An 11,556-nucleotide genomic window follows, 5' to 3' on the forward strand; every position below is an offset into this window, starting at 1 on the left:
GAGCCAGTCAGGGTGCACGGTAGCAATGATGAAACATACAACTTTCCTCTAGTTCTTAAATGTTTCCTCCCTCCACTATCCCAATTCTACCTTACAAATCTGGCTAGACCAGAGGATGTACATTGGTACAGATAGCAACTGGAAACACACGGAATCCAGGACAGATGATCCATTCAGGACCAGTGGTGAGAGTGGCCATACCAGGAGGGTGAAGGGAAGGTGGGGTAGAAAGGGGGAACCGATTAAAAGGATCTACATATAACCTCGTCCCTGGGGGATAGACAACAGAAATGTGGGTAAAGGGAAATGTCAGACAGTGTAAGGTATGACAAAATAATAATAATTTATAAATTATCAAGGGTTCAAGAAGAAGGGGGGAAATGAGATGATATGAAGGGTTCAAATAGAAAGCAAATGTTTTGAGAATGATGACGGCAACAAGTGTATGAGTGTGCTTGGCACAATGGATGGATGTATGGATTGTGATGAGTTGTACAAGCCCCCAATAAAATTATTTAAAAACAACAACAACAGAGAAAGAGTATTCCTAGAACCAATAAGGAAGAAGCGTTACTAGCTGACCACATTCACTACTCCTACCTAAAGTGTAGCAGGCACCACAACTGCCAGAGGTGGAGGCAAGGAGACAGAGCAGAGCTGAGACTGAGACTGGGAGGCAGAGCAGCAGCTGGGATTCCTGGCCCAGGGAGGGGCCGAGGCCACGAGACTGAGAAGCTAAGGACTAGAGAGAGACTCAGTTGCTGGCTGAAAAGAAAGACTGCTATGTGCCAACAACTATATATGTTTTGAATGTTTTCTGATCCTGGCTTGTGGTAATCTGTTCACTTCCCTAATAAACCCCCTTATACTTTTGAGTATTGTTTGTGAGTTCTTCGTAGCCACTGCAATGAGTTAATGAATCCGGAAGAGAAGCAGAGTGGTGTGAGAAGAACAGTTGGTGTCAGGCTACATGATGAAAGACAGAGGAGGGAGGCATGTCTGACCTCTGCCACATGGCAACAGGGAAGCCAAAGGATGTGAGATGACTTTTTGCAAACCCCCAACTCCCAAAATAAGTGTATTAAATATCCTTCATGTGAATATTCACTCCTACCTGATTAGATTACAGATAAGCAAGGACAGTATTATACACTAATTTTACCATGCACTGGGGTGCTAACTTTACAAGGAAACTCCTCATTTACTTGGCTAGCTACTTTCAAATTGTGGTTACTTAAAATTAAAGTTTTTAAACAAAGTAAATTATCCCCTTTAGAAACGACAGTAAAGAATACAGGCATCTCATTTCTGCTGCAATCTTTCCTATACTGATTTACGAACTCTAACAAACCTTTGATGAAGAGACTGCTGAACTTGAGGGGGAAGTATCTCTTGAAGTTTTCAATGGCTGAACAGGTCTCTCTTTACCTGTATGAAAATTACAAAGTACAATTTTTAGTACATTGGTTTTCGATTACAGTGATTTTACAACTGTATTAATGAGGGACTTAAGTACTTAGTGTTGAACTTTTTGTCACATTACTAAATTAAAACTGTTAGTATTTAAAATGACTTATTTCTCTCAGGTGCTGGGTGCCATCAAATAAATCAGACGTTGGCAGCCTAGCCTATACTATCATGGTTAACAAACACGAGAAGAGTCCATGAAAAACAAAAGCCATTTTTATATCACGAATATACCTCCCAAGTTCCTAAAAGGCAAATTTGAATAAGCATAATAAAAATCCAAAGGTAGTTAGTATACAGTTGCCATCCACCAAAGAGAACTGGCAAATGAGGAATGGTCTCAAGAGAGAAAACCAAAAAACAAACCCACTGGCATCAAGTCGATGCCAACTCAGAGACCCATAGAACAGGGTAGAGAATTGCCCCTGTGAGTTTCTGAGCCTGCAACTCCTAATGAGCGTAAAAGCTTCCTCTTTCACCCTCAGAGAGAGAAGTCACGTATTAATTTAGCAGGTATTCCTCAATTGCCTAGGCAGTGTAAAAAATTTAAAAACTAGGAAATTATCAATATACTTATCCAGTGCTGGTCCTATATGAGAACTAAAATGCTGATAAAATGAATAAAACAATTTTGTGTAAACTACAAGGGGGTGCCCCCCAAAAACCGGAATTTTTTTTCCCTCCAAAGCTATGTATTTAGACTGTTTTACAAAACAACCATATCATCTTTAAAGTACTCTCCATTACACTTAATACATTTGTCAAATCTGCAATTCCATTCTTAGAAACGTTTTTCGAACTCATCAGTTTAGATGGGTGACAGCACCTCCCTCGTGTTTTTTTTTTTCCTCACCTCTGTATTTTCAATCCATCATGTCCCTCTTCATTCGAGAAAACAAAAAGAAGTCATAGCATGGGACAAGAGAGGGATGCTGTTTTTTGCCAAAAACTGGCACATTGAGATGGCAGTTGCTTTGTTGTGGTGGTAAAACCAGTGCCCCATCTGCCACAAACCACGCCTTTTATACTACATATTGTTAAGCTATCATTTCAGAACCTCTAAATAGAAAGCTTGATTAACAGTCTGACCTGGTGAAACGAACTCCAAATGCACTACGAGTTGATATTTTCGTTCGTTCATTTGGGAAGGTGACGGGTGTTCTGAATGAGGTTTGTCATCAACCAACGTTTCACCTTTTTTGAAACGAAAAAACCACTCGTACACTTGAGTTTTTTTCCATAGCACTGTCCTTGTAAGCTGTGTTCAACATCACAACAGTTTCTGCGACATTTTTCCCGAGCAGGAAACAAAATTTCACAGCCACACACTATTCTCTTAAATCGGCCATCACAAAAAAACGAGGTTCGTGAGGCAATGCTTTTACAAAAAAATTCACTATAACCAGAGAGAACCTTCCCAGGCGACACCACTAGGTGCATTAACACAGAGGAAGTTGCTGGATGCTCGCCTAGCAGGAAAAATGCATCCTATGGAAGCTCTGCCCCGCCCAACGCAATTCCGGGTTTTGGGGGGGTACCCTCTTGTAAAGTCAGATCTTTATCTTTCATTATCTCAGTCACCCACATAGTATTATCATATGAACACTATTAGTTACTGAAATGCATTCAAATTTAAAAATACATTTAAACAAATTCCTTTAGAAGGTTCAACCACAACCCAAAAAAATACACTTAAACATCTTAAACATTAATAACTGAGCTGTTACTGATGGGAAAAATATTTCATTAAATTGTCCATTTGTTTCAAAATATACCATATCTCCTCTACTGCTCATTGCTACTAAGAACTGACAAAAGGTAACACTGCGCAAGAGAGAAAGTGGCACACCCCAGTAAGAGACACAAAGAAGCCAGTCAAGACTGCACAGTGGGTTAATTCGGCCAGGAAAGCGGTCAAGAGCAAAAGCTGAGACAAAAACCTTGAAACTTAGGCAAAGCCTTACTCAGTCAAAATCCATCTTAAGCACAAGCTATCATAGCCAAGATACTTTCAAAGTACGGGCCAGGAAAACTTAAACCAATGGTGAATCACATCTTTTGAAAACCCTTTTTCAATATCATTGGTTCTCTACTGGGAACAAATCTGCAGCTCCTCTCCAACTTCCACATCCCCCAGGACAGCTGGCAATGTATGGAAACAGTTGTGATGATCACCCGGGCAGAGTGCAATGTCATGGAAGTGGAGGCCAATGATGTTACTGAACACCCTATAATGTACAGGACACACACCCTTACAACAAAGGATGGAATGATGGTTGGTGTCAAATGTCAGCAACACTAAGCTTGAGCAGCTCTGCTCTAAGGCTGTTTTCCAACTCTGAAGTGTCCAGTCTTTTAAAAAACACTACAACATAATTCTAGGAGATATATATATATATATATATATATATATAGAGAGAGAGAGAGAGAGAGAGAGAGATTTTTAAATTATTTTACTGGGGGCTCATACAACTCTTATCACAATCCATACATACATCAATTATGTCAAGCACATTTGTACATTTGTTGCCCTCATAATTCTCCAAATATTTGTTCTCCACTTAAGCCCTTGATATCAGCTAACTCTAGGACATTTTAAATTAAGGTCCCTTGAGAGAATTTTTACACTAAGCAAGCTTAAAGGTTCATGAAGACTTAAAAATCAACAAAACTGATAGAAGCAATGACTACGTTGCCAAATAACAAGGAATGTGGTTTATTTCATTATTCCTTACTGTATTACTATTGTACTTGGCAAACCCACATCATACTGTGACAGTGTAACTCTATCCCACTATATACGTAAAGCTTCTTAAGAAAAGCAAGCATCATGCATGCTTCATTGATTTCTGAATAACCCATGACCTATCTAACTCAAGATTTTGAAAATTCAACATTTAGGTGAATCTGTGAATCGTATTTTTCCACCTTCAAGATTCAATGGCCTCCTGCAATCTAGACACATCTAAAGTACAACAACCCAAAATAACCCCACCTTTCACAAAGAGCAGTTAATCTTGCTAATTGTTTTCTTTAAATATAACACACCAGCATTGCAGTTATGCCAAGCATAGTCTGCGCGTGTAGTCTGAGAACATTTTCTAATTTCAGCTGCCTAAGGGCTCATCTAAGCATATTTTAAGGACTCCCAGTGTGCGGAAGCAAAGAAACATTGAAGGGTGGGGAGGTGGTTTATCATAATCCTAGTATATCCAAACGTACCTGTTTATCATAATCCTAGTATACCCATACGTACCTGTTTATCATAATCCTAGTATACCCATACGTACCTGTTTATCATAATCCTAGTGTACCCATACATACCTGTTTATCATAATCCTAGTGTACCCATACATAACTGTTGCATGGGGAGGAAGGACAGGCAAGAAGCAAAGAAAACAGATGATACAAATGGCAGCAGGAAGCACAGCACACAGAAGAGACTGAAATAGCTGGTTCTACTGCTGGCAGGGCCTATCTGCCTATGTCCCTTATTCTATAAATCTAAGCTCCTGTCAGCCAGTATTTCTGACCACAAATGGCTAGCCCACACCTCTGCTCAAACACTGTGTGGCTCTACTATACTTCAATTCTAGTTCTCAAGATAGATTGATAGAGCAGTTACTTCTATCAATCCAAGCCCCCCATGCCTTCACAATCCCAAATTAGATTCTAGCTCAAAACTCACCTTTTTCTGGCTTTCCTTCATTCTGTCGTTTGTAGGAGGCACCGGCACGCATGGACTCTAGGGAAAGGTGGGCGGAGAGGAGTTAACACTAGCACCTCTGTGCCCAAGAGGAGCAAGAGAAAAACTCAGAAGTGGGAGCGAGGACAGTAATAAGGAGACTAGAATCTCAGCATTTGATAGTGACTCTACATTCTTTCCTTACCTGTCTTTAAGTTGAGCAACCCCACTGAAGAGGAATAAAGAATGAGAGAAAGCTCTATTCAAAGCCAGAAGCTAACTGGGTTCAAAAGCAATTAAAACAGTGAGGCCAGCCAGAGAGAGTATGGGTAGAAATCTTAGTACCATTTTAAAGACAGAAGTCATGTCTTAGTCATCTCTGTAAGTCCCTAATCTAATCTCCCCAGAGTCGACATTCAAAGAGCTGGGAAAGGATGGCACAAAAACTCACTGAGTGAAAGATGAAGTCAGAACAAAGGGAAGGTTTGCACTGGTCTACCAGGTCTCTGGACGTACAATAGCTATCTGCAAGTTGTCTTTTTTACTTGTTCTCAACAAGTGGCCTATTATTAAATCTCACATATGGATTCTCTTTATAAATAAATCTGCAGCTATTACCTTGGCTAAGTCCTAATTATTCCATATTTAGAATCTTGTAAATACCTCATTGGTTTCTTTACCAGCAACCTCCTAATGATGCAGGTAGAATCTACTTTCTAAACAGTTTAAGTAACATGCAAACTCTTTACCGTTTATTTCAAATGTATTATAGATCCAAAATTGCCAATCCATCCAAGATAAGTTATTCTAAAATTGTAACGGCATTATCGGCTATTTCAGGAAATAGTTAAGTATTGTCATTCTACTCTCACAAGAATGCTCTTGATTCTTCTTCGCTCATTGTTGTTCACTGATCCCTTTGGCCTCAAAGAAACTATTACTACCCCTGAGCTGCTGAGCTGCTTTCATCTAAGGTCCACCATGGACACTATGATTGCTCTTCCTCTTTGCTTTGGCCAAACCCTTAGTTCGTCTATAGCACCCATTCAAAGCCTTGTGATAGCATTTATTTCATATACTGCTAACCCTTTTATTATTATTTGAGAATCAAGGTCCTTTATTGGAAGATACCAACAGAGATCACGGGAGAGGAAAGTAAGTCTTAGTGGGTTTGAGAGGGAACTTTGAACAGATGAACCCATCCTGGGAGAATAAGCAAACCTCCTGGCCTGTGCAGGAGGTCTCCAGGGCTGTCCAGAGTTATGGTGACAGAGAGGTGGGCCCCAAAGGCACCGCAGGGGGGTCAGTAGATCTGGAAGGCGGTAATCCAAAGTGGTGAGCACAAATGCCCAGAAGAGGAAGCCCACAGCTGAGCGCCAGATACAACTCTTGATCGGGCTCTGCTCCATGTAAGCAGGGGCAAGGAAGGCATCTCGGAAGAACCAGAAGATGGTGACCAACCAGAAGAAAGGCAGAAAAGCAAGCCCCGCCCAGATAATACTTCCGGCAGCAGGTTACACTTCTCCACATTGGACACTTGTGCTAAGTTCATAGTTGCTCAGGTACCCAGTTGCTCCAAGAGTCTGCGGGACAAGACCCACAACTTGACCCCTGCAAGACGGAAGAAGGACCAAGAAGAGACATCCATACCCGGTGGCATGAAGTCTACTTTCTCGGGCCTGATGCTGTGACCACTACTAAACTGATTCTTAGTTTCCTTTTCCTTAAATATTCAACAGCTCTTTAATCTTGTTGCATTAAGTTTTTTGGTTTTGTTTTTTGTTTTAAATCCTCAAATCCTTTGTAAATCAAATCAAGAGATAACTGTGGTGTTTTTTAGGGGATGCATCTCTCCCAAACTCTGTGCTCAGTACTCCAGACTGATCAACTAAAATTGGCTGTGGTGGGAGTCATTCAGTGGATCTTGGCAGCAACGATCTCCATGAAGAAACGAAAACACAGCCAGGAAGAAAACAACTCTCATCACTGTTTTGCTAAGAGGAGTGTTTTATGACACGTCTCAAGAAAGTATCTGGGAAATTTTAAACAAGACCCTTAACAGGAAATGGAGACAAAATTGTTGCGCAACAACAACAAGCGTTGGAGGTCGGCAGAAAGAGGCCTCCAGAGATTTCTGTATTTGACCTGACGTCACTGTTATTAATGGTTACGACAAAAGACATACTTCACTTGCAGATAAAACCAAGCGGCATTTATCAGCGGCTAATGTATATATGAGTGCTTCCAAAAAATTGGGGAAATTCAGTCTCACCTTTCAGTTCCATTTCTCCACAAAGCCCCCAAGTAGGATCATTAAATAAAATTCTACAGCATCTAACAGAACAAAACAGTAAGCTAATATTGGAAGAAATTCAGAACTATTAGATTAAAAAAAAGTATAAACTACACCCTTACAAACAAACTATACCTAAAGTAAGTACACCCTAAAGGGAATTTTCAGGAAAAAGAGGAGTCTTTCTGCTCCCATAAAAATTTACCATCCCAGGGACTCACACAGGGGCAGTCCCACCCTGTCCTGTAAGGTCACTATGAATTGGCACTGACTCCAAGGCAGTGAGAGAGAGGAAATCTTGTGTAACAATTGCTACATCTACATATAAGTGGCTGAGGTTTTAGTCATCTCACCCAAACACCAATAATGTGGTGTGCTTACCAAAATGAAAGTTAGCGTCTGGCATTCAAAACTTAAGAGGATCATGAGGAAAACAAAGATAGCAAAACGTCTGGAAACCATGCCCAACAGAATAGCCAAAGAAAGCCAACATTCTAACTAGAAAAAGAATCACAAGGAGTGGGATTCCTACTCACAGAGACCCTAGCGTAGAACTTTGGACTAGAACTGCTCCCTAGGGCTTTCCCTTTATGGAACCAGACTGGCATCGAGCTGTGCGTGGAGCAGCGAGAGGGTCTCATCACCAGCCTTTTGGTCAGCGGCCCAACATGAAACCACTGCACCACAAGGCTTCTTGAGGAATAGGATGCATTCTTCAAATACACAAAAAAGGTTAAAACATTAAAAGAAACAAAATTCATATCAATGTGAATGGAGGGGTGTAGAGTGGCAACCCAAAACCCATCTATAGACATTTGGACATCCCCTTACAGAAGGGTCACAAGGAGGAGACGAGCCAGTCAGGGTGCAATATAGCACTGATGAAATATACAACTCTCCTCTAGTTCAGCAGTTCTCAACCTGTGGGTCGTGGCAACCTTTGCGGGTTGAACAACCCTTTCATAGGAGTCACCCGATTTATAACAGTAGCAAAATTTCAGTTATGAAGTAGCAACGAAAATAATTTTATGGTGGGGGGGGGGGAACACCACAACATGAGGAACTGTATTAAAGGGTTGCGGCATTATGAAAGTTGAGAACCACTGCTCTAGTTCTTTAACGCTTCCTCACCCCACTATCCTGACCCCAATTCTCCCTTACAAATCCAGGTAAATCAGAGCATGTACACGGGTACAGAGAAGAGCTGGAAACATATGAAATCCAGGACCTATAAACCCCTCAGGGCCAATAATGAGAGTAAGCAATACCAGCAGGAGGGTAAGAGGAAGTTGGGGGAAGCAAGGAGGAACCAATCACACTGGCCTACATATAACCCTGATGGACAACAGAAAAGTGTGTGAAGAGAGACAGGTCAGTGTAAGACATGAAAAAAATAATGATTTATAAATTATCAGGGGTTCATGAGGGAGGGAGGGGGGAAAATGAGCTGATACCACGGGCTCAAGTACAAAGAAAATGTTTTGAAAATGATGATGGCAACAAATGTACAAATGTGCTTGACACAACAGATGCATATGTGTATTGCGATAAGAGTTGTATGAGCCCCCAATAAAATGATTTTTTTTTAATTAAAAGAAAATATATCTTCATATGTACAGGTCAAAGATAAGTAACGATTATCAAGTATATGTAACAGGAAATTTTTTTCATCCTTTTGTCAAGGTGCTATAAAAGGCAAAAGGACTGGATTGTATTAGTCATTGTATCACACAGGAAGAGCATGGCAGGAGGGCCGGGGGACTGGATTCTAAGAATCTAATGTGACCTCCTTTCAGAGCTATCAGTGTTATCCTGATGGTCAGTGGCCATCAGTTCATTCAGATGCAGGTTGTATTATTTCTTCCATCTTGTTTATTATGATAAATGCTTTTCTGGTTAAAAATGTTTGTTATATACACACCTTGAAGTTTATTTTTCTTCTAATCAACTTAATATCTTCCCCACATTTGTCCGTAACAAAATGGAAATGGAAAAAAGCATAAGATAGAAAAACAAGGTGATTCCTGGCTGGTAGGGAGAAACGCAGTATCAAATATCCGGGGGAGGGAAAGGACATGACGTCAGCTAAGAGAAACCTGCAAGAATCCCAGGGACACGATGGTCAAGTGCTCCACTGCAAACAGAAAGGTTGACTGTTTGAGGCCACCCAGGAGACCCTGGGAACCAGCCTGAACCCTATGGAGCACAGCTGTACGAAACGAAACGGAGATGCGCTTATGGAGGCACCACGAGTCAGATTCAACTGGACGGCCACAGCAGCGAATGTGACTGAGCTGGAAAAAATAGTAACATTACTCTGGCTTTTCAACGTGAAAAAGACATCTATTAAAAGCATTTAAGAATTATGAAAATTAGTCTTTAAACAGCATGGACAAACCAAGAGTTACCATTAAAGTAAGTAATATGACTTTTAAAAAGTATGATTAAAAAGCAAAATGTTAAAAGTTAAAGAATGAGGACAATAAAGAGGTTTTCTACTCTCTGGAAGCCCACTGGAGCAGTTCTACAATTCCCCATACAGTCACTATGTCAGAACCAACTAGGTGGCAGTGAGTTTGGTTTTTTTTATGACAAACACTTAAAATTATGCTTAAAATAACTTTAATTTACATTAGAAAAAACCTGCACATTATCACTAATGAACAAAGTGTAAGTGATTAATAACTGCAAAGCCCTATTCCCTTAACAAAAGATCCAAGCACTGTTTGTGACAATTACACTTACAGAGAAAACATCAGCTATGACAAATATGTAAAATGAGTTACTTTTTCCATGTTTGAAACAAGATTTCTTTATTAACTTTTTACGAGGTGGTCTTATGCAACTATATTCTACAAGCCATTTACAGGAAAGAAGTGCAAAAACATTACTTTTCTAGTTCAGCACCAAAGTTACGGAATCAACCAAAGTAACTTATGAAAAATTTCCCAGAACAAATTTCTAATTAAAGACGTTCATTATCAAAGATAACTAAAGAAAATAAACAGGATGGCATTCACAATTTTCTATGCTATTGCATTCGATTTACACATTTCAGTCTCAACAAGTTACTTTACTATCTTTTCCTCCCTCCAACCAGTAATCAAAGGTATGAGATAGACTTCATACAGGAGACTCTAAGACAGGAGCATTCCATTATAGATTCTCCATGTTTCCTCCCAGGAGTTTACAATGTTGGCCACTGACCCTGAGGCACAAAGGAGATTAATTTACACAAGGTACTCTCCCTAGCAAGTTCTGTTCTACAGGAGAACCAGGAAAACTTTGGCTAATTCATCAATATTCACCTTAAATAATTTAAAATTTCACTACAAGTTGTCAATCCTCAAGCTTCCATTTTACCATTAAAAAATAAAGTCTTCATAGTCCAGTCCCTGAGATACTTTCTACCGCTTAATTGATGTTAGATTTGAATTGAAGCTATTAATTGCTGTTGACTCTCACAGTGACCTTATGCATAAGATATCTTAAAAAAAAACCCACTGTCATCAAGAGATTTATAAGAGATTTAAGCCCTCTCACTTTAACAATCGCATCACGTTCAGTCATTTGACCATTAATCTGTGTAGCAAGCTTTATTTTACATTTTAAATATATATCAATTTCATATTGATAAGGCTGTTACAGAAAACAGTGTAATGGGGAGATGTGTGTGTTTATATATCCTCCAGCTAGATCTATACACTTTTGGACAGCATTGTTTCCATCTCTGTTTTCATTCCCCCAAAGAATTCTATGCTACTTGATTTATACTATGGCATCCTCCAAGGCCTCAAACTGTGTGTCATTTAAATGCTGAGTCTCTGAGAGGAAAGGTCTTGTTGGAGTGTGTGTGGGAGAAGCTTCCAGGTGACATTCCAAACAGCCTTGCTCCTCTTAAAGAATGAGCCAGTGACTTGGGATGGAAGAAGTACTGGGAGCAGCTCTCCTGGCCCCTTTCTCGTCAATAGTCTTCAATTAAAAAAAAAATTTCTGCTTAACAAACCTCCATGATTGCTTGATGTTCCTTAATCAACGCTTCAAGAATATCCCTTTGGAATACTACAAAGCAGTGGCCATAACCTTCTGAGATGACCTCTCTCCTTCAATT

The 11,556-nt window shown here is 40.0% G+C and overlaps 1 protein-coding gene and 1 pseudogene across 14 annotated transcripts in view; both read right to left on the reverse strand.

The window, feature by feature from the left end:
- PPHLN1 (periphilin 1) overlaps nt 1–11,556 on the reverse strand; it is a 137,272-nt gene that overhangs the window by 60,752 nt on the left and 64,964 nt on the right. For 10 of the 14 annotated variants that reach the window (XM_045287273.1, XM_013006944.3, XM_045287275.1 and 7 more), the window contains 2 exons: nt 5,156–5,212; nt 1,352–1,428 (listed from right to left, as the gene is read on the reverse strand). In XM_045287273.1, the coding sequence (XP_045143208.1) occupies nt 1,352–1,428; nt 5,156–5,212 (134 nt within the window). The remainder of the gene's footprint in view (nt 1–1,351; nt 1,429–5,155; nt 5,213–11,556) is intronic. The other 4 variants (XM_045287277.1, XM_045287267.1, XM_045287276.1 and 1 more) reach the window with 1 other exon arrangement.
- LOC105979427 lies at nt 6,315–6,845 on the reverse strand (annotated as a pseudogene).

Source organism: Echinops telfairi, unplaced genomic scaffold (assembly GCF_000313985.2).
Source record: "Echinops telfairi isolate 266 unplaced genomic scaffold, ASM31398v2 ScPeMD7_12;HRSCAF=54, whole genome shotgun sequence".
Taxonomy (NCBI): domain Eukaryota; kingdom Metazoa; phylum Chordata; class Mammalia; order Afrosoricida; family Tenrecidae; genus Echinops; species Echinops telfairi.